Below are 23,827 nucleotides of genomic sequence, written 5' to 3' on the forward strand. Positions count from 1 at the left end.
AAGGCCACAAGGATGGTTAAGGGCCTGGAGAGGAAGCTGTATGACTGCGGCTGAGGTCACTTGGTTTGGGAAGAGGAGACTGAGACCTCATCGTGGTTTTCAACATGCTCACAAGGGGAAGCAGAGGGGCAGGTAATGATCTCTTCACTCTTGTTACCAGTGACAGAACTCAAGAAAATGGCATAAAGCTGAGTCAGGGGAGGGTTGGGTTTAAGATCAAGAAAAAGTTTTTCACCCAGAGGGTGATTAAGCAGTGGAACAGTGGAACAGGCTCCCCAGGGAAGTGGTCACAGCACCAAGCCTATCTTCAGTTTAAAAAGCGTTTGGACAATAATCTCAGGCACATGGTGTTACTTTTGGGAATGGTCCTGTGCAGGGCCATGGACAGGAGCTGGATAGTCCTGATGGGTCCCTTCCAGCTCAGTATGTTCTATGATTCTATAAATCCTAACCCCAAACCTAATTTCTGAAACCAGATCTTGATATAAACATGAATTGCACACTTTGCAGCTCAGAAGTCTTAATAGAAGAACAGTTTTTAGTAGGCAGACAAAAATTTAGGCAGCAAGACACTTTTTGTATCAAAACACATGACCACCTTTGAAGTTAAAAGCAAGTGAAGGTGAGATAAGTGCCATGATGACAACGGTGTCTCTATCATGTAGTAGTTTAGAGAGCATCTCTCTCACATGTATTCTGAGTACTTAGAAGAGGTAAACAAGAAATCTTCTAACAGTGATGAGAATCTGAATCTCATTGGATCAGGAGAGCAGGCAATTCCTTACTGAAGGTATTTATTTTCTTTGTAAATGAATCCCTCAGCCCATCACCATAATTGCTGCCAGGTGCAGATTAATGTGTCATTTAACTTCCAGAATGCTACAGACCTCAGCTGGGAAATGAATCTCATCTCTGTTTCTGATGATCACTCAGTGTTAGCAGAGCAAATACCTTTCATTTGTATTGAACAAGACTGACAAGCTGGAGCCATTGGTCAATGCAATAGAGCACTGCTGACAGATAAGACACTACCCAATGCCCATTGCTAAGGTAACATTGAACAGCCACAGTTAGCAGAGCTGTTGGCTGTCGGTCATCCCCCAAAATCAGTGGATTAAAATCAAAGAAAGAATCACTCACTAGGTAGCTGTGTTTATAAGAGCAACCCCAAAGAATAACTACAGATGCATATAAAAATAGACTGGTTCTAGAGAATCTTTGAGCATCTAGAGCTTTCCCTGTTCTAAATTGTTAAAAAACTATGCCTCACTAAATGCATTTATCTTGATAGTCTTGTTTTCTTCTGTCTCTTTACTAATCTCTTCTTGGTGTAAAAGATAAGGATCAGTGTGCACAGACTATATTGCTGGTCTCAGTCAGCTTCATATTAATCAGTCTGGACAAGGTATCAGTAGACCACTACTATGGCTTCTTATAACAGGAGTTCCTTAAATTTCTGAAAATGCGACTTATCTTTCCTCATATTGTCTTCTGGTCTGAGAACAAGCTGGTTTCTGAAGGGCAGAGGAGTGAAAGCAGGCTGTAACTCCTGCTGCAGAAGTTATTCTCAACTCTATCTCTAGAGGCCAGAAGCTGCTTTCAGCTACCCAGCTGTAATGTAAACACTTGCAGCTGATAATCACAATCAATTCTCAATCTTTTACCTTGAGAAAACTTGCCTGGTGTTAACTCTTGCCATCCAACACTTAGCAAGGCCTTTGCACTCTCCTTTCAAGGCCTCACTGCTTATAAGCACATCATGACTCACCGAGAAACTCATCTATAGATAATAAATTTTCAGGCAGTATTATTATTGCTGTGACTATATACCAGTTGTAACAGGACTGTATGCCCCAGCATGGGCACAAGATAGAAATATTTAGCTGAATGTGAAGAAAATTTTTGCTATCAAGTACAAAAAAATGTTGAAAAGATAAGGGATATTGACACGGTTGTCTAATGAGCAAGAAAAGCTTCTATGTACCAGCTCTTCTGCAGATTCAGGGCAGAAATTTATTGAGACTTTTAGTGGTTTTGTGTAGTGGTATACATACATACTCTACCTTGGGAAAATGCTGTCTCTGGTATTAGGATTATCCTCACTCCAGAAATCTGTGTAGCAGTATGATGGCATTAGCCAACAGATACACATTCAGTACTTATCACTGAATACTTACTTTCTGGCAGCTCTCGATGAATTCATCTATGGTAACTACGCCATCTTTGTTTTTGTCCATTTTCTGTTAAAAAAAAATAAAATGTACATTTTTCCTCCTGAAATCCTGTGTAAAACAAGTCCATTTTATTATTTGTTTCAGTTATATGTCAGCCTAGGAACAACCATGCCAAAAGATGTAGTAAGTGATATGCTGTAATAAGCTTAAGGAGCTTATTGTTGAAAAAGCAAGGTGTAACAAGTAGATCTGAGAAACTTGGGATAGAACCACAGAGAAAAAAAGGATTACAGAATTGGAAGGATATGCAAAACTGTTATAACATGGAAAATCTTTCTCTATCTGCTCACAGAGCAGTCTTTTTGGTTTCTATGTTATCTGACCTACCTGGAAAAATGTTTCCACATGTTGTCTAGGTGCATCTTCCTTGAGAACAGGATAGGTGCATTTCCCCATCATATCATATATTGCTTTCATGATATCAAGCATTTCCTGAAGAGGAAAAAAATAGATGTTTGTGTAATGTAATGTGCATTGTAGACACTGCTTTAACTCAGAACATGTAAATAATTTTAAGGATTTACATTTTAGAATAAAATATTGAGATTGTGCCTGATATTTTTTGACTGAACAGCTTCAAGAAGGAACTATGTTGTTCCTAGAAAATCTAGCATCTGAGTTCAGCTTTCATCAATGTATGATTTTGATTTTAAATTATTTAGAATATGCACAAGTTCACGGGTTGTGGGAAGAATCTCCCAATGTCTCATGAGTAAAAATAAACAGGAAAAGAAGTTCTGTAACAGCAACTGAGTGGCCAAAGCACATCAGCTTCTTACAACTGAATTTTCCCTAGAGAAAACAGAAACACCCATGCACACACCTGCACGTATGCAGTCCTCCTTTTGTATCAAAAGCTTTGAATTTTCTTAGTAGAGTGGCTTGTGAAAACTTTAATTATAAAAACAAGTAATTTGCAGTTTGCTGGGAAAGTATTCTATAGATCACTCTTTTATAGTGATCATGAAGTTTTCTAAAAGTGAAACTAAAAGTGTAATTTACATATATTTATATATATTTACATAAAACCCACCTAAAAAATACCTATAGATTTTAATGAAAGCACTCATTTTGTCCCACTATCATTTAAGTATGTGTTTAAATCCTTGCAGAATAAAAGATATAGGAATCTTTCTATATAAATTCTGTTTCAAGTAAAAATTTTTAGAAGTAGATTTATAAAATGAGTAACAACTATTGTGCATGTACTTAATTCCTTTTTGTCCAGATATCCTAGTGACTGCATGTGCAAATAGACAGGCATAAATTGAAGCTAACCATTTCTGTACTGAAGAATTCTGACCTTTTACAAATTTCGTAAAGATATTGCCTTTTCAATTTTCATATATGCCTTTAAAATGAGAAAACTACTGTAATTTTTAGCATGTCTAACTTTATAATATATGGTAATTTTGTTAACGTCTAGTTTGACAATGAAACCATTCTTTTTTGAAAGCAGAACTTAGCTATACATTTACTTTCGGTGACTAAAGTAAGAAGACCTTACCTCTTTAGTTATATATCCATCCTTATTTATATCATACAAATTGAAAGCCCAGTTCAGTTTCTCCTGTACTGTCCCTCGCAGTAAAATTGAGAGACCCATAACAAAATCCTAAATAGACAAAAGGTCTTGGTCAGTTTGGAATTGAGCAGTTTTTCACAAACACTCAGAAATCCAGAATAATGCATTTGTCAGAAGTCTGGAAAGATGTGTTGTTTCTCTTCTTTTTTTGCTTCATGGGAAGTGTTATGGATTGCTGGTTTCTTAAATAATTAACAATCTAGGCACTGTTTGCTACACTCATAATTAATAAGTAAATTGAGTAATTTTCTATAAAGTAAACCATCATTTTCTCTTAGTGGTTGTATCCTCTGAAATGCCTCACATAAGTAGTTCCTGTTGAAGTTAATACCAGGAAAAAGCAATCCCCATGGTTTAATGGTCCAAGAAAAGCTTAAATGGGAGTTAGATTAATCTAAGCACAGGAGGCCAATTCGGGGAGAACTATCTACTAAGGAACATAAAATTCTTCTTAAATCTGTACCTTGTTAAAGTGGAATATGTGGTTCCCATATCTCTTAGATCAGTCTGTTGCCGTCAATATTTCAAACTTCATGTATGATATAGCAGACCTCAATACTTAACACTTTTATTGGAAGTATGATAGGGAATAATAAATACATTCTGTGTCCATGTACCATTGTGACCCACCAATGCTCTACTGCTGTAAGCGATTCCACAGAAATGAATCAGAAGACTTTGGGGATTATTTATATGTCGTATTTGGTTATAGATTTTTGTTTCATAACAAATACTCTTGGCAGCACAAACCTCATTTACATTTAGTAAGCATCTTCCAGACTGAAGAAAATATCAAGTGCTGTCACCTGTCTTCTGTATTTCTTAGCATGTTAACATTTTTTAAACAATAGCGCTTTTTTCCCTAAACATCTCCTCTACCTTTTTCTATTTAATAAGCTTGTGAACCCATAAATCTGTGAAATTGTAGCCATAATAGGTTGAGCAGAATATGGCAAGAGCTTGTATTTAAATGTGTGTTTCTACATCACTGCCAATGACATACAGGAGGTCTTAGAGACATTAATGCAGAGATTAAAAAAACTGAAATATTTCTTATGGGCACCAGCAAAGATTATGCATTTCCTCTATCACAGGAACAATGGAAAAGACTACACTGAGACTAGACATAAATTACAAAGGTCTGATGTACCACACAGTCAAATAAGTATATCTGGTACAGTGAAGTATACAAAGATATCATGGCCTCAGATATTCTAGTAGGCACAGACAGCTCTTCTGACAGTTTCAATCTTTTTAACAATTCAAGTGGCATGCTCTGGGTTTTCTTAGTCTGTCAAAAATTTCTGTCTTACTGGTGTATGTGCCCTTTGGGGTAAACGGATACATGAATCTTGATAGAGTTTTGCTCAACCTGTCTTGTCTACATCTCAATAACTAATTGAGGGCCACAGGGTTAAATCTCCAAACAGCTCTTTAACAATGTACTATTGAGCATTAAAATGTTCAAGAAATTCAGAACAGATTTGATCACATTACAGCATTACCAATTAACCTTTTTAATTCAGTACCATGTCTTCAAATCTTTTCTGCACTGTTTTACATTCTTGATGGAGTTTTTCCTGAAGTCCTTCCTGAAGGTCTCCAGTAATGTTATTTTCTTAAATTATTATATTTAAGAATTCGGAATTCAATTTTGAATTTGCAACATTTTTTAATTTGTTTTATCTAAACTATATCCATTTTTCTTTTCTTGTAAATTCTCTTTCTTCTTTTCTGTGATGCACCACCCATGTTAGCTGGCTTCCTGGCATCATTTATCCCCATTTCCAAGGCTACCCTTCTATCATCGGTTTTAAAAATGACACATAAATAAAACTTGACTTTATGCTTTTTTCATGGGACTGAGACAACTCAAAAACCCTCCAGGTATGTGCTTTAAACATTGCAAGAGCAAGTCATCTTCTTCCATATTTACATCAAGATGTTTTGTGACAGTTCAAGTGCATAGTTCAGGTGCATTGCCTTTGTCTGAGTGTTGTGCAAGAGTCCATCTCAGGAAAAACAGAAAGGATTTATCATAATAGGAAGTTGTGATGAGCTGGATAAGGACCAGCTAGGATGGGACATCTTTTCTACATACTTACTTTCATGCAAGTGAAGAACATAGCAATAAAATCATACAGAAATAGAATGTCTGATTCAATAGATATAGGCTAAATCCATAGGCTAGACTCTTGAAGGGGAAAATGCTCTTCATAGTGGAAGGCAGTGTGCCAGGAACAGTCTAGCTATGTTGGCTGTTCATGTAATAATCCATTGCAGACTGCTATAGGAAAACAGCAGTGCTGAAGGTAGCAGCTGAACTCAGAGAGCATCTATCCATCTATATGCTTGTTACCAACAACTCCTTGATGCATGAATCAGGCACACCATTTAGCACAGAGCATGAATACAAGTCCCCTTTACAATATTAGAGTGCCCAGATGTGGTTTTCTTCCTGGTTTAGACATCTAATTTCTGGAGAGAGGAATTCTCCTTTTAGAGCCTATTTATTTTTTAAGTAAAATTCACTTACATCCTCTGAGGATGCTGTCACTGTCCGCTGAGTCCTACTCAGCTGAGCACCTAATGAGGAGAGGTGCATCTGATCTAGGGTGACAAGCCTAAAACTACATAAGTCTGGGCTGAGACATTACTCTAGGTTGGGTCTCTCTTCAATCTGTGACAGCGAAGTTAGAAGCACAAAAGTCTTGCCTTGGTACTTGCCTTTACTCCTTTCCACAGCTTCCTATTTGTAACTTGCTAGTTTCCTGCAGAACATGCTAATACCTGTTAAGACCTCCTTCTGTGCCTAATTTTGATTCTGCAAGAAAGTGGGATGTCTCACTGAAGGGTTGCAAAATGGAACATCATTGCACCCATACTGGAGCCTCTGTGTGCTCAGTATCACAGTCTACTCATGTTTCTGTTCTGCACTACAGCTGTATAGAGCCTCTAGTTGTGATCTGGGATGAACTTGTATTTGTGTAACCCCACAATTTCATAATTTTTAGCAGTGATTAATTATCTCCTAGCAATGTTGTTGATGACTGATTGCTTTATCCCTCAGTAAATCTTTAGGGATAATAAGATCATTAATAAATTAATTGGCAAGTTTCTTAGTGTGCTATCTCAAATCCATAGGAAAGCTTAAAATTATTCCACTTGATCTTGTATTCCCTTATGTCTTGTTCAAGGCCAGGAGAAGTAGGTAGGCAGGAACCTAAATCAAGTTTTTAATTTAGATTTTAGGATTTTGAAAAGGAATTAAGTGATGTCACAGAAGTGGTGGAGCCCTGATGCGTGTAAAACAAAGGTCACAGAGGAGGAGCTGCTGTTAAGAGGAAATGTATTATTTCTTTGTAGTGACTTTAAATCAGCTGGTGGTAAAATAGCATTTTATGAGATCACCACTGCCCTGAGAAAAATTAGTTCATTTGCTACATAACATGAACAAAGCTTTTTGTGTTGAACCCAGAGAATCCTTCTTGTTAGCCTCCTGAATTTCAACAAGGCCAAGTTCAAGGTCCTGCACCTGGGTCAGGGCAATCTGAAGCCCAAATACAGGCTGGCCAGAAAATGGATTGAGAGTAGCCCAGAGGAGAAGGTCTTGGGAGTGTTGGTTGACAAGAAGCTCAACATGACCTGGCAACGTGCACTAACAGCCCAGAAAGACAACTCTGTCCTTAGCTGCATCAAAAGCAGCATGACCAGCAGATCGAGGGAGGCAATTCTGCCCCTCTGCTCTCACAAGACCCCACCTGGAGTACTACATCCAGCTCTGGATCCCAAGGACATGGACCTGCTGAAACAAGTCAAGAGAAGAGCCACAAAGCTGATCAAAGGACTGGAGTACCTCTGCTATGAAGACAGGCTGAGGGAGTAGGACTTGTTCAGCCTGGAGAAAACTCCAGGGACACCTTATAGCAGCATCCAAGTACCTAAAGAGGGGTACAAGAGAGCTGGAGAAGGACATGTCCTTTACACAAGGACATGTATTGATAGGACAAGGGGGAATGACTTTAAACTGACAAAGAGTAGGTTTAGATTAGATATTAGGAAGAAACTCTTTACTGTAAGGATGTTGAAGCACTGGTACAGGTTGCCCAGAGAAGCTGTGGATGCCCCATCCCTGGAAGTGTTCAAGGCCAGGTTGGACAGGGCACTGAGCAACCTGGTCTAGTGGAAGATACCCCCGCCTGTGGCAGGCTGGTTGGAACTAGATGATCTTTAAGGTCCCGTCAAATCCAAGACATTCTATGATTCTATGATTCACTAAACTACTGCCCTTACATTACTGCCTTGGAAATCACTTTTATTATTAATGAAATATCAAAGTTGTGTTTGATCTTAAGAACTGTACTCCTCTATGGAACTGAGTTAGCATGCTTGCTAGTTTATTAACTGATTGTTGTGGGTTTCTGTGGCTATTATTTTTTTTTTTGGTAGTGGGGGGTGCTACATGGGGTGATTTCTGTTAGAAGCTACTAGAAGTTTTCCCCCTGTGGAGCCAATGATAGCTGGCTACAGGAGGGACTTCCTGCTGTTGGCCAAGGGAGAGCCAATTGTTGCGCCTCTGTGATAACATATTTAAGAAAAAGTTTGTTGCACAGAAGAGATTGGAGCCGGGGGGGGGTTGCTGACGGAAGCCCCGGCCCAGGGCAGGCATGGCACTGGAACTGAGCTGGCTTGGGCCATGGAGAGAGGAGTCTGCGCCAGAGCTGGTTATTCCCAGGGAGGATGCAATTCATGGCCCTGTGGGGGACCCACATCGGTGCAACTCATCTGTTAAAGACTGCATCCTATGAAATATCATCGGGGTGCAGAGACCCCCTGCACCCTATGGAGGAATGACCTACGGAACGGCAGATATGGAAGATCTGCAGCCTGGAAGGGGGGGTGTGGGCCCACATTGGAGAGGTCCATCAAGGACTGTTTCCCATGGAAGGGACCCCACAGAATAGGGGAAGGACTCAGAGCTTTGGCTCCCCTGTAGCCCATGGTGAAGACCATGGTGAAGCAGGCTGTCCCCCTGCAGTCCATGGAAGGGTGACCCACAGGACAGCAGACTTGGAAGACCTGTTGCCCTATGAGTGGACTTCTTTTCCTGCACTGATGCAGGGAGAGGAGGGAGAACATGGAAGGAAGGAGGGGTGGTTGGAAAGTGTGTTTAAGACTGTTTTATTTCTCACTCTTTAGCTCTTATCCTGTTAGTAATAAATTTTAGTACCATCCTCACGTTGAGTTTTGTTTTGCCTGTGTGACTTCTCCCAGCTCTTAGTGATTTTAGTGGGTGCCTAGAATACAGTCAGGGTCAACCCAAGGCCCTGATGAAAAATTCTCAGGTAACAATTGGGAAATAATGCAATTAGAAAATCACCAAGAACTTTGCTAAGCAATATTAATAATTGTTTGAAAAAAACAAATACAAGTTTGGTTTTGATTAAATATGACAAAAATCTTTAAACATCTCCATTGTGTTTGGGCACAGCTTTGTGCTTTAAGGCATTGAGAAGTAGTGGAATTATTGAGTGACTTTCAGCAAAGTCATATTTAGAATAGCCTTAATCTGCACAAACAAAGGATACTATTTGGATGGTTGTATGTGCAATGTGCTTTACCTTTGACAATATGTTTAAAGTTAATTAGCCTCCCTTTTCCTGGCAGTGTAAATAGCCTTAAGGCCCAGATCTTCATTTTCGTTCTGTGGCAATATATATGCAGCAAGTGGAAACTTTGCTTTCACATCTGTCTCTGTCTGATGGAAAAAAGAACTTCATTTCATAATATGTCCAAAGAGCCCTTCAATAGCTGGGTCACTAGGCCTTCAGAAACTCTGTCTCTCATGTTAAAGCAAAACTACTTGGCATAACTAATGAAATAAGCTCGTCTCAAAACTGATTCAGTCATGGGATAAGGAGAAATAAGTTCAAGTACCTATTTAATGAGTTTGCTTCTTTATGCTACATAAAATGCTTCACTTAGAGATCCTGACTCTTATCAGAGAGCATACAGATTCAGGGCTGACAAAACTCTAAGGACATAACAATCTCACCAAGCTATCTCATGTAATTGAGGTGTGCTTTTAAGTTGTGCTAAATTTTAACACTTCACTGTTGATGGTTGAAAATTTGAGGAAAAAAGAGCAAAAAGCTAGAACAAATTCTCCTTTTACCCGCAACTCCAGCTACCACTGATTCATCAGAAAATGGAGAGTGCAACACAAAACAAATGTCATTCTTACCTACAAAAGAATTTTGCTATGAAATTTCAGATTTTCATATCCTTTTTACACAGAAGATAACCAGTGTTTTTCATCATAGGTCATTATATTGAGTTGTATTTACTCCTACACTTTGATATAGAAAGTAAACTGGAAAGAATGATTATTTGTTCTCCAAACTTTTAAATCACTCCCTCTCTACCTTTTGAACTGTTTACTTTTGTTGTTTTTCTAATGGAAATTAGAAAACTAGAATACAGATGGAACAGAAAGAATATGGCACAGTTGCACCTAGGATAAAAAGGAGCAGGAAAAAAATTAGATTATTGTATTATTCACATTTCATAATATCTACATTCACATTTTGAAGCTACCTTTAATGAGATTTGAAAAAAAACCCCATACTTTAACTTCAGGAGGATGCTTTTGGAATGGCTATCATACAGTTTGTTAGTACAATGTTGCTACAAGGACACAGAAGCAAGAGTCTTTTGACAGCAGCAGAATTATGTTGGATTCACAATTAGTGAAAATAATATGAAAGTCTGGATCACTCACGTCTGACCTGATTAGCTGGAAATATGTTTTAGTAATAAAAAACCCCCCACTGCTGCTTATATTTCTCAGATTTATTTTATTCCAAAGCCTTTTTTTTCTTTTTGTGCACAGACCTGCCCTGTGAGGTAATCAAAACCCTTAAAAGGGGTTTTAAATCTAGTGCATTTCTTAAGGCTTTCTGTCTGAGATACAAATGGCAACAAATTGACCAGGAAAGGTACAAAAGCTTCTTTTGTTCCCATTATAACAGCAGAAATACTTTTCAGCTACTGATTCTAAAAATGCTTTTTCTCATTGCCTCTGCTGTTCCTGAAACTGAAAGAGGAGAAATTTAGGTTAGATATAGAAGGAAGTTCTTCACTGTGAGGATGGTGAGGCACTGAAACAGGTTGCCCAGAGAAGCTGTGGATGCCCCATCCCTGGAAGTGTTCAAGGCCAGTCTGGATGGGGGGCACTGAGCAACCTGGTCCAGTGGGAAGTGTCCCTGCCCATGGCAGGTGTGTTGGAACTAGAGGATCTTTAAGGTCCCTTCAAACTAAAACCATTGTATGATTCTATGATTTGACCAAAAAGATTCCCTGTAGAATTAGCCTATGTACAGAAGATATGAATAAAACTTCCATTCCTGCTTCTAGTTTCACATAGAGCCCACTGATTTCAGCTGCCCAGAAAAAGGTAGATGGGGTTCATATTTGTTGGGGTTTTTTTAAATAGATGCAAATAATCCCCCACAAAATTATCTGGTTATAGTCTCAGTTGAGGTATAGATTTCTGATCACAGTGCACCTGCTTGACGAGTCTTCTTCTATTGCATCAATAATAAAGCAATGAAAATGCTTAAAAAAAAATCTTTCAGACCTCACAAAATCATTCAGTAAAGAAAATCATAAAAACGTGTATGGGCCATTTCAATAAATTTAAAGTGGGTATATTTATCACAATCCAATCACAAGTTGTAAGGAAATCATCCATTCATTATAACCGCAACAAATCAAAGCAAAACAAACCAAAGCAAACACATCCTTTTGCAAATTAGCTATTTTTTAAAAATTCTACAGCTTAAAATAATATATCCTTTGCAGTATTTTATATAGACTGTTCTCATCTACACTATTGCAGTGAGGTCCCTTTTTACCATGTTATTGTGTTGATGACATCAGTCTTACCAGGGAAAGGCAGAACTGGGACTGGGCAGCTAAATGGAGGAAGGATGAATTTGAAACTCTTGTGCTTTTAAAAACATTTTCTTTAAAGCCTTTTTCTAGTCCTTTCTGGAAACTAATAGAGTGTATGAGCCATCCTATTTTGTCTGAGTCATCTCCATAACATTAGTTGTAGTTCAGAGACCTTCCTACCTTGCAGAAGCGCAGAGGAAGATAATGACTATTTTGGGTAACTTGTGTATAAATTGAGTTACCTTTTAAATGAGCAGATTTATAAAAATATTACATAGTAGCACAGTCTGAGTTACCAGTATGGAATATACAATTGTACAATAATGACTTTTGTTATTACATTGGAAAAACTTGAAACTTGAGTCACATAAGCTAAATTTTTCATAATTAAAACCATATAATAAAGTCCACCATACTGGACTTAATTACAAGGAATGGCAAAATAGTTTCAGAAAAAGAAGCAACAGTATCACTTACCTCAAAACTTACAGATCCGTTGTGATCAGTGTCAAATGCATTAAACAGAAAATGTGCATACGTTGTGGAATCTAAAATTTAAACCAGCAAAAATAATTCACCGTAAACACATATTATTTAATGTAATTTCATTCTATTAAAACTATATGAGACCAAGATATACTTTGTTACCAAAATTTCATAACAAGACTGAAGTTTCAATTAAGTTTAAACTTCATTTTTGTCAGAGGAAGAGGGATAAATTATAAGTGCAAGACATGGATAGAAACACTGCTAAGAACTGAAAATCCAAAATTTTCTTCTAGAATATCTCTATTTGGTTTTATTCCCATTTTTGCTAATCAGTGATACCTGAGCAAATAGAAAAGATGACGTTATTGTACTCTGAAACAACCTGTGTTAATGGGAATGCTAAACGATGGTGATGAGGGATTTATCTCACATATTTAAAATGAAAAATGTGTTCATTTGTTCACTCTAAATGAAGGAAGCAGACACTACCATCGGTGCCTCTGGTATATTGGTTTCACTCTGGAGACAGACCTGTTTCCCAGGTTGAAGCTGATCTTGTCAGAAAGATGCTGCTGTGATCAGGTCATATGCTCACCCATGGATGAGAGAAAATCCTCTCCTGAGAAGCAGATTCTTAAAGCTGGTTTGCTACTTAATTCCTATTATTGTTGCATGAGGGCTAAGTGCTTGAAAACCTTGGGAAAACTGGCTATGACTGACTAAATGGTCAGTAAGACTCTGAAAGATGACCTTAAACAAGCAATCCCTTCACTGATTATTTGTGTACTTTTCAAACCTACTCCCCAGTGCACATTGATTCATTTTAGAAACACAAGACAGCATCAATATAAGTCTGTTAAGACTCTAATTTATTGTAAAGATTCATCTTTCTATTTCCACTGCTCCAGGAGTAATATATTGTGAAGAGAGAACTTATCTCTTCATATCTCACACTGCCCTGTGCATGTGAGGTACAAGCTGCTGGGGTTGTGGAAAGTCAGCTTTCCTCAGTGCCTTTTCTCTCCCTCAAAACCATGCAAATTAATGTAGGATGAGGCTTTGTTTACTTTTAATACTCATATCTTTGCTCTTTCTACTTCATATATTTGCAATAAGTTTAGGTTAATTAACATTAATCTCACAAACCTGTAATAAAGGGAGAAGTGTTATGAAAGCAGTGTCCCTTTGCAGAACAAACCTCTCCCTATCATGGAAAAACCTCACCAGTGCTGAGATGCTTTTTTTCTGATTTCTTGGCACTAAACCATTTTACTTTTTGTATCAATCCTGCAAGCCTTTATTTGTCACAGTCCAAAATATTGTTTTGTATTAAACTGAGTGTCAGTCTTGGGTCACTCACCTGAAATGCCACCTTGACTCTAAAGAACCAAATATACCAAAACTCAGAACTTTGTCCTTCGCATATTCAGACCTGGCATTTGTAAAAAAAGTCTCTGGTCTTACTTCAATATGTTAATTTCATATGATGTGAAATAATCACAACAAGAAAAAATGCAACCTTTAAGCCTTATGTCTGTTAATGCCTTTTCAGAGTATTAAAAAAATCCACACTACTGAAGCAGTTATTCATTCTTCCATGTATCCGGTCACCAGTGTAATTGCTTAAGCACGGACTAGCAGATAAATTCACACTTTAACTGAAAAATGTAAATTAGTTGACTTCAATTTATATTTAAGATTTTAATAGTCATATTTTCTATAATCTACTGAGACTTCTGTTGTGCAACAGAATATACCATGTAAATCATCTTCAGGGAAAAAACATATAATAGAGGTATAATTACTGTAAACTGAATTTTAAATAGCTTTCCATTCTCTTGGCATTAATTTCTTAAAAATATCTGAAATATTTCTAATTATTTTTGTAGATATACAAAAAACACAAGGGTGAGCATAAAGATATTTTGTTTGTTGCCCATACATGATACAATATACTAATTTTTTTGGTGGTATCTGGACAAAAAAAAGTCTCTAGTTGAAGAACCTTTTCTTTCTGATAGGCCTTTTTCAGAGTTGTTTGTTCAAGCAGTTCTGGTTTGAAATTTTGCCTTCAAAACCACAGCAGGATAAGGTACACTAGTCTTTTAATTAGAGCTACTTAATCTAATTCCCCTCTGCTCCTGCCCTCCTAAATCTTGAACATTAATCATGTTTGACAAAATTTTAAGTTTTTAAATTAAATATTTTTTTCCAGGGATCTGATATCATAACTAGGAGGATAAATCGCTACTTTGACAGGTTAAGACAGGAACAGATATTAAATTAGAATTCCTTTGAAAAACACCATCAAAGCATTTTAAACATCAGAGAGAAAAAATGATAGTCATTTTACATCGAAGAATATGGCTCATCAAACTACGAGCATGATCTGTTTTGTTTGTAAGTGATGGAGGAGTGTAATAATTATCCAGAGTGTGGATTCTTATCTACAACCTGCCTGGCTGAGGAAAAATCCCAAGTTATATTTCAGGTGATCCATTGCATGCACCGAGGGGGCCTATTCATTCACCTGTATGGCAGTGGTTTTCTAAAAAGAAGTTACTGGGGTGCCCTTTCTGGCATGGAAAGCTTTTTACAAATTAACTTCTGCCTTTAAAACACATCGGTTTTACTGCAATCCAATGTCATATCCTTTATTACTCTTCTGGCCCCTTGTCCTGTTTATAGTCCTCCTGTACCTTGTCCTGGACAGTCTTGAAAGTTACCTAATGAAGTGACTTGTTGGTTAATATTTAAAAATTACTTTGGTTGCCCTGAAGCTTAAAATCTTACATTCTGTTTGCTCAGATATGAACTATTATAATGATTCATCATGTTGTACCTGGGTTTGCATTACATAGATAACTGGAGCCCGAAAATATGTGTAAGGCGTGTTTTAATTTGGGGACAACTTTCAAGCTTTTTCTTTTTCCTCTTTAATATTCAGACATAGATAAAACCATTATTTTTAGCACAACTGAAATTTAAAGGCCTCAGCTGGACACAATATTTTGGCAATAAATTCAAAGATTTAAGAATCCAGTCTGGCTGCTTAACTAGACACCTATATATTATGATCTCACCCCGTTAACATGCAGGGATATACAAATACTGAGAATTAATTGGGCTTTGAGAATATTTTGGCTAATGTGAGGAACAAAGAATAGACTTGAACTCCTGTACTTCTCAGAAAAGGCAAAAGTTAACACAGGCACCTTACAAAACAGCACAAAACTTACATAAAACAGTTCAAGACTCAGTAGGCCCATAGAAATTAAAGGAATATTGATGTGAGCTGTTACTCTTCCAAGGACATTCAACTCTTCTGCCATTTTCACCGAATATTCCTCCTGAACTTCTGAGGAAAACTAAATAAGGCTTTCACATTTGTTTGTGCTGCATTTATGTACTGCCAAGGCTGTATGCCACTGTGTGAAGGCCATGGAGAATGAGGGGAGGAAGGGGATGAATTCTGATGGTCACTTCTCAGTGCTCTTTGTTGAGGTGTCTGAAACAGCTTTATTAAGAAAGCCAGAAATCCTCTCACTAGTACACAACATCTGTTACAGATGACTGAATTATCTGGATTCAGTACTTTTCTACACTGCTAAAAATCTGACTTTTTGCTGTATTTTGTTAAAATGAAATGTGAAAGAAAAAAAAGTTTGTGGTTTGTTGGTTTGTTGGGATTTTTCCACAGAAAAGTGTACATTCCTTATTTTTGTGTTACCTTCATTGCACCAAAAGATAGTGGAGATAAAGAAATTTTGAAGCCCCTGGAAATCAATTAATTGAAATCAAGGTTAGCAAAAAAAGCCCTCATTTAAGAAGGGAAACTCCATAGCATTAAAGAGGGTTCTGCCGTCGATATTAGGGGGTACCTGTAGTGCCCTCTATGGTTCCTCCTACTGTAAAAAGGGTTTTTTTGGAATAAAAGAGAACTGAGAAGACTGTTTAGAAAGTTTAAAAATAAATAACCTACTCAGAGAAACTTTGTTTTCAATGGTACCCAAGCACAGGTAGTAACTTCATAACAAAAGACTGACTTCTTGTAGATATCACTGTATTTCATTCAGGAATATATACTTTAAAATGTGTCCAACCATTAAGGAAGTATGCCATGAGTTCAGACAGAGCTTGAGGCAACAATCTTGTTAATTTGAACAGGCTCTTTTGTCAGACTTAGGAACTACCAAATATACTGTAGTATTAATTATGTCTGCCAAGTACTCACCTCCCTGTGGAAAGAACTGAGAGTAAATCTCTTTGAAGGTTTCTTCATTGACAACACCACTGGGGCATTCCTGGAAGAAAGTGAAAGACAAGAAATAAATACCATCCAATCTGGTCCAGTCAACTCGTGTTCACAAGACCATTCACAACATGTATGTGACTCTGACAGTTTAACATGTGTGACTTTGCACTTTCAACCAAATATTAAATGTTTATCACATTGAAGTATCTTTCTAAAGAAATCCCATGAGATAAAAACTTCTTTTGTGCCATGTATCTCAATTTCAGTTGCCACCTGAGTGACGCAAATGAGCAGCAACTGCCCTGCTGCACAGCATGGAGCCATTGCTGTCACTCCTGCAGCTGCAAGCAACATTTGCATGGTATGGAAATCAAGCAGGAATGTAAGCACTTATATATTACTGACAGAACATGCAGTAAAATTCAACTGGAAGAGTTATATTCAATGAATTCAAAAGACCCTGACATTGAAGATCTTATTCAAACCTTGCAGAACCTTTTGCCTCTTTACATCTTTTTCATAAACTGAAATATATATAAGAAAGAATAAGCAGGAAGTGTCAGAACAGAGTGGCTAAAAAAAAAAAAGAAAGGAAGTGAAGGAGAAGAAAAAAGATGATTAGAGTTGTGACTTCAGAAAAATTACTTATGTAAAGAGGTAGGAAAAGCAGAAGGAATACTGTATGGTTTACTAAGTTGCACATAAATATCAAAGACCAGAGAGCCGATTTCTAGTCCTGAATTTGTCAGACTGAGGAGATGACTTTGGGCAATGCACTTAATTCCTTTTTTGCCTTAATTCCTTCTTTAACACAGAGGGTGAAAAAAAGCCTTAAAAGGAAAGAATTTTTAGAAACAAAGATAAGCAAGAAAATACAAATTAAGTGCTAAGGTTCATACATTTATTTTTGTCAGTTTCCATGCTATTTGGACTGAGGGTTCAAACATATATGCTCCTAGTCCTACACTGGGGAAACGAAATAGCTTTAAATGAAGATAAAGAGCAGTGAAATATCTTTTACCAGTGTAATAATAGCTTTTCATGTGAGAAAAAATGGTATTTTAATTAGATAAAATAAAGACCAATGAGCTATAGTTCTGACAGCTTCTGCAAAGAAACAAATAGTGTAATCTTGCTAACTGAGAGACAAATGCACCATCTGATAAATGGATGTCAGTTCTGTAGATCTAGGATTATTTAGGTTTTATGTCACTTTTCTCAGCCAAAATCTGCTTTTCATCATAACTAAGTATGTGCCAGCACACAGTAAGAAACAATTCTGTTTGATCAGACAGACAAACAATTGTGTCGTAGATAGACATACAAAATTATTTGTTCCCAGCCACAGAGGCTGACAGCTATGGAGTCAGAATTAGAGCACAGGTCTCTGTAAGACCAGATATACTGGCTGCACTGCCTTTCGAACCAAAGCCTTTGGGGAATGGCAGGAACATCTCTACCCTTCATCAGGTAAAGAGTAATCCATTAATTGAGGAGGCATCTCCTTGGCTGTCATGTTGCTGGGTATGGAGGCATCTAAAACATCTCTCTCTGCTTTACCAGCTTCCCAAAAAGACTGCAGTCAGATGGGCCAGTGTCTCTGGCTCCTAGCAGGCTTACAGTTGGTCTCCCAAGTAACAAGCAATAGGACGAGAGGAAATGGCTTCATGTTGTCCCAGGTGAGGTTCAGACGGAGTAATAGGGAAAATTTCTTCACCAAAAGGGTTATCAAGCATTGGAATAGCCTGCTCAGGGAAGTGGTTGAGACATCATCGATGAAGACATTTAAAGTTCTGTAGATGTGGCACTTAGGAACATGGTTTAGTTGTGGACTTGGCAGTGCTGGCTTAATGGTTGGACTTAATGATCTCAGATGTCTTTTCCAACCTCGATGATTCTATGGCTTTATGATTCTACTACTCTGCTTGTCTTTTTATGTGAAGCCTTCTGGAGTTGTAGAAGTGCATGCAAGAGGGCAGTATTTTTACTTGGAGTCAAAGCACAATAAAGAAAACTTCAGTGAATTGTTCAGATACATACTGATATAACATTATAGTAATTCAATGTAGACAATGTAACAAAGGTATTTTATAAGTTCCTCTTTCAAGAATACATTGGTATATAATCTACGTCATTCCCAGACCTGCACAAGGAAGAACACAGCCTTTCCCCTGAGATGAGTGGGTATGTGAAAGGATAATACATTACTTTGGAATTTAGAAAAAGAAGCAGTGACTTCTTTCTGTTCTGCAGGTAATTTTTTTTTTCAGAAAACAAAATAGCTAGGCACATTTTGAAGGAATTAAAGAGAAAACCTGCATATCTGAATTTGTACAGGTCAGGTACTGACTTTTTTTTCCTGAGACACTTAATAAATAATGACTGACAAAATGAGCATCTAAGTTTTTCTAACTCTATGGCTTATTAACATGCAATGCAATTTTTCTCCCTTTTCCTTGGATGACAAAGACATTCAAACTATACTCATTTTGCAAAGAGTGCTCTCCCCTTTTTTACAGGAAGTGCCAGCAACTCCAACTCTGTCAGTCCTTAGCCTGTAGCTGTCAAGAGCTAGAGGAGAATTAAGGGTACTCTGCAAAAATCTGTCTGATTTATTATTCGTTAGTTCAAAATTACTTAGGAGCCTTTTTTTAAAAAAAATACATGATCTACATTCCTCATTTAAGGGTAGTATTTTTTTCCTGTCACTTAATAAGCTTTGGTATCACCATACTGTTTGAAAGAATCATTGCTTGAAAAGGCAACCTACTTTCAGAGAATTATTTATTAGCAGACCCGGGAATGACAGTTTGAGTTGCTCTAGGCTGACCCTCTGTATTTTCCTCTGTTCTTTGGCACAGCATTGCTGGTAACACCTTCTCCATCCTTGAAGGTCTGTAGTGTTTTAAGAACATTCATTAAAAATCTGTGATGCTGACCAATTACTCTTACCAGAACTATCAGTTCAAAACTTTTCTTTCTTTAGCTTGGAATTTCCTTCTGAGTCACTATATGACAGTGAACACTCTTGTTCTTAAATAATTGTATTCTAAAAATATATGTAGCCAACACAATTTACCTCCAAACCTGCACTTTTCTGGACTCATAAATCTGGCTTTCTTGTGTTTATCAGGAGATTTCTGCAGTTCAGTGAATAAGATTAAATATCGTAATTGTTAAGTATGCCCCATGGCTTTTTTTCAAGTTATTGCTGACTTATTCCTTTGTACAAACTATAATTAAAAAAATCTATCTAACCTTTCATTAATCTCTTATAAAATAGAGGAAAATAATTAAATAGTTTGAAAGAACAATGTGAGGCATATTTAAACCATTTCCTATATTCTTTTTTCCCTGATCTGTATATAATTTGTTACAGCAAATTTCAGCTTGACAATCTTTTAAAATTGTATTAATGTATTTTCCATGTGGAGAATAAAAAGGAGGGAAAGTTCATAGAGAACGGAGTCCAGTGCTCCCTCTTTTAAAGAGAAAATAATTTAAACTGACAGAAAGAAGAGATAGAGAATAATAAATATGATTCTGCCTTTTGATGACCTCGCTTGCTTGCAATTTTGTTGCTGGGAAATTACACCTCCAGCACATGGTCTTATGAACCACTCCAAAACCTGTAAATTATTTACAAGCTCATGCTGTCTAAGGTGTCTCTCCTTCAGTGTTTCTAAGAATATTGCAATAGGTTTATTCATCTTCACTACCTAATCAACACCCTTTTTAGACAAGAAGCAAACCAAAAAGACACAAAAAAGGAGAAATACTGAAATGTAGGAAAGAGAATGAAGTGGAAAGAAACTCAAAGCTCAGACGTCTGTCTGCATAACAAATGTTTTGTATAATGGGTAGAGCTGGAGCTCTGGCAACTTGGAATATATTTTAGCCTTTTACATGAGAGGTTCTCCATCTTCATTTGCTATCAGTTTTTTGTACAGCTTCATTTTAGATATATGTTCATGTCCATTGATTTAATTATCAATAACTGACAATATTTTCACTGTCTGCATGTAATTCTATTCTGACTGCAAATTTAAATTTACCATAAACACAAAACTTAATGGAGGAATATGTACATAATTTTGAAATAGCATGCTTATACTTTAAAGCTAATGCTACCAAAAAACCCCCTGTTGCTTTCCACAGCCCAGTTCAGTTCCTAATTTTTTCCATTTGAGTATGATAGAGCTTTGATTACAACAGTATGAGAATTTAACAAATGGCCTTGATTTAATAACATTATCTAGGTGAAATTAATAACAAAATCTGGGCCAACAGACATCTCATGAAGCTCAACAAGAATTTCAATGTTCTGCATCTGAGAAGAAATCTGCCCTTGTCCCAGTAGCAGCTATGAAGTGAGTGGCTGAATGGCAGCACTGCCAAACAGGACCCCAAACAGGGGTTACAGGGGATGTCAAACTGAGTGTGAGCCAACAAAACCTGCTTACTATAAATAAGATAAACCACCTACTGGTACAAAGCCAGCAGGATGAGGAGTTATTCTCTCATTCTGCTTGGGACAGTCTTGGGGGTCTCCCAGGGGTGTGGAGGAACTGAAGAGAGATAAGCAGAAGGTCATGAAGACTACTAGGGATGAAAGCATGTGACCACAAAGGAGAGACTGAGAGAGTTGGGCTTGTTTAGTCTAGGGCATTGCTAAGGGAAGATCTAATAGCAGCCCACCTGAAAAGAAGTAGCAGATCTAAAGGAACCAAAATCTTAGCAGGGACAGACAATTTAACAAAGTTTGGTGTCCACAGTCTCAGTTTTGTAAGCTCTCATTAGACACTAAAAACACTTTTTCACTCCTCTTGGTACCCTGAAGCGTGGTGATGCTTGAGATAGCCCCTACTTTCAGTGAAAAGATGTGCTGTTGAACAGTCTTAGAAAGCTGTGTATAGACAGCTTCACTAAGAGGTGAGACAAGAGGCTTTTATAAGTGGACCTTGATAATTTGCCATTATGAAGAGGAACATACTGACCAGGACAGTGTGTGAGTTAGGGACCTGAGACAACAGGTTCTGAAGCTTGTGGTTTTTTTCAGGCTTTAATACTTCTAAGGTTTACGCAAATGAACTTTTACTTTTATCCACTTCCAAATTCCAAAGCTGCATTCCTAAGATTGATTTAAATTTGCTGTATCTAATGCTTGTTCTGATGTATGTGATTGAAATGTAGGCCTTCTGATGACTTTCATTTTTGCAGAAAACTGACCCAAATGATAATTATGCAATTCACATGTGTTACAATATCGAACTAATTTCTCCCACTAAGAAATACAATTAGTATTTTTAGACTAAACATCTAGTTTTATTCAGAAAAAACCCACATGTATTTGGTGTTTAATCAGTGGACATTGATGTGCATTTAGCCTATATTGGCCTCCTATGGCAAGACATCAGTGGCTATGAAGTAAAATTATTCACCAAAGTTATCAGCAAACTATTAGCCAATGTTTTATCAGATAGAAGTATTTTGTTAGCATATCTACAGTAATGTATTTTAGCACCAAGGTTTATACTTGAAATGTACAGTGTTTTTTCTAGGCTAATAGAAAAATTAACCACAAGGGAACTTGGGTAATCTGAAAATTCATTTGCTAAAGTATTTAAGCATTATATAAATTATCTGAAATAATCCCACTAACACTCAGTTCATGAATTACTCCTATCTTGATCCTCCTCCAAAGAAAAATGTGTGTCAAAAGTACACAAAATCTGTGATAAGGGGTGATCAAAATATAATGTGGTGATAAAAGATTGTAGCCTTAGTTGCTTACTAGGGCTAATTTTCAGATAGAATACTGTTAAATTAGAATGGGCCCTTGCTGGCTTATGCTAACTTACAGATAGGACATGGTTAACTTTATAATGAGGATTCTAGCAGAAGCAAAAACATTGGAGCTGTGATGAGGAGCTTTAAGGGAGTTTTTGAAGATTGATAAAGGGGGGCTCCAAGAGAAAGAGAGAAGATGAAACCGGTTTTGAGGTGAGTGACCAGTGCCAGCTCAGCATTCTTTGCAAAGGTGAATAGTTCAGAGCCAAGGAAGACCCTTACTTCATCCAGAAGACCCCCAAATGAAGATCCCCAAGGGGCATTCCTAGGCGAAGTTGTAGGAGTGGTGTATGTTAATGATTTCCCCTCCCAATTTTCAGGAATTTGCTGACATAGCTAATGCTATGTAACACTACTAATGTATATGTAACACAACTGATGCATATGTAACATTGTATCACATAAAGAAGCTGAACAAAAGCAATAGGTGTGCATGTTTGGTGAAATTATTCCCCATGCACCCAGCACTGTAAACATACCTGCTTCAATACTCTTTGTGAGTTTTGGGGTTTGTTTTCACAAGTCACCCGTGAGAAACTAAGGTACAAGCAGTTACTCTGAGGACGGAAAAGGTAAGGATTTTGGTGAAACATGTCTAACATGATCTCGTATGCCTTGGAAGAAGGAGAAACACCAGATACATCTCAGTCTGAAAGGTGACACAGACACTGACACATTGATATCAGTGTGACTTCCACCCTGAAGGCTTCTGCCAGAACAACGTTGCAGCAGATGAGCCAAGCAGATATTGGTCTTACAGATACAACACTAGATCCAAACCCAACCAGACTTATAAATCTCCCCAACTTCCACTTTCAAAACCTAAATATAGATCTCTGACTCTCAATAGCCTCTGTATGTTTTTTCAATTCACTTTGGATAACATTTTTTTGCTTCCCAGTGTTGCTGTTCAGGTAATGGCTCTGTAGCCTTAAGCTGATTCCAACAAGGAGGGTAAGTAATCAGAAAAGCAGAAGGGTGGGAGAAAAGTTTCACTCAAACAAGCAGTTGTCACTGCAAAGAGGTCTCCCCTCAGTCTCCTCTTCTCCAGGCTGAACAGACCAAGTGATCTCAGCCACTCCTCATCTGGCTTCCCCTCCAGACCCTTCAACTTCCTTGAGGCCCTCCTGCAGATACTCTCTGGTAGCTTAATGTCTTTCTTATATGGTGGTGCCCAAAACTGCACACAGTACTCAAGGTGAGGCTGCACCAGTGCACAGTAGAGCAGGACAATCCCCTGCCGTTACCAGCTGGCAATTCTGTGCTTAATGCACCCCAGGAGATGGCGGGCCCTCCTGGCTGCCAGGGCATTGCTGACTCACATTGCAAAATAAAAACAAAAACTGCAAGTGACATAGAAGTTGAAGAGCAACAATGGCATGGCAAAGGTGATAACAACAACAATTACAAAGGCAGGGCTTCTGAGATGTTTAGTTTTCAATCATACAGCTGCAAACC

At 37.6% G+C, this 23,827-nt stretch overlaps 2 protein-coding genes across 11 annotated transcripts in view; one reads left to right on the forward strand and one right to left on the reverse strand.

The window, feature by feature from the left end:
• The window catches only part of PACRGL (parkin coregulated like), a 36,741-nt gene extending 17,573 nt beyond the window's left edge, over window positions 1–19,168 (forward strand). Inside the window, exon 9 of one of the 2 annotated variants that reach the window (XR_003527558.1) lies at window positions 18,661–19,168. The gene's annotated coding sequence lies outside the window, so the exon portion shown is untranslated. Of the gene's footprint in view, window positions 1–16,536; window positions 18,216–18,660 lie in introns of those variants that run through there. The other variant, XR_003527556.1, reaches the window with a different exon arrangement.
• The window catches only part of KCNIP4 (potassium voltage-gated channel interacting protein 4), a 407,041-nt gene that overhangs the window by 4,334 nt on the left and 378,880 nt on the right, over window positions 1–23,827 (reverse strand). For all 9 annotated transcript variants that reach the window (XM_027642611.1, XM_027642607.1, XM_027642606.1 and 6 more), the window contains 5 exons: window positions 16,499–16,568; window positions 12,253–12,323; window positions 3,742–3,849; window positions 2,562–2,666; window positions 2,178–2,240 (listed from right to left, as the gene is read on the reverse strand). In XM_027642611.1, coding sequence (XP_027498412.1) covers window positions 2,178–2,240; window positions 2,562–2,666; window positions 3,742–3,849; window positions 12,253–12,323; window positions 16,499–16,568 — 417 coding nt within the window. The remainder of the gene's footprint in view (window positions 1–2,177; window positions 2,241–2,561; window positions 2,667–3,741; window positions 3,850–12,252; window positions 12,324–16,498; window positions 16,569–23,827) is intronic.

The sequence above is a fragment of the Corapipo altera genome, unplaced genomic scaffold (genome assembly GCF_003945725.1).
Source record: "Corapipo altera isolate COAL_440 unplaced genomic scaffold, ASM394572v1 22, whole genome shotgun sequence".
In the NCBI taxonomy this organism is placed as follows: domain Eukaryota; kingdom Metazoa; phylum Chordata; class Aves; order Passeriformes; family Pipridae; genus Corapipo; species Corapipo altera.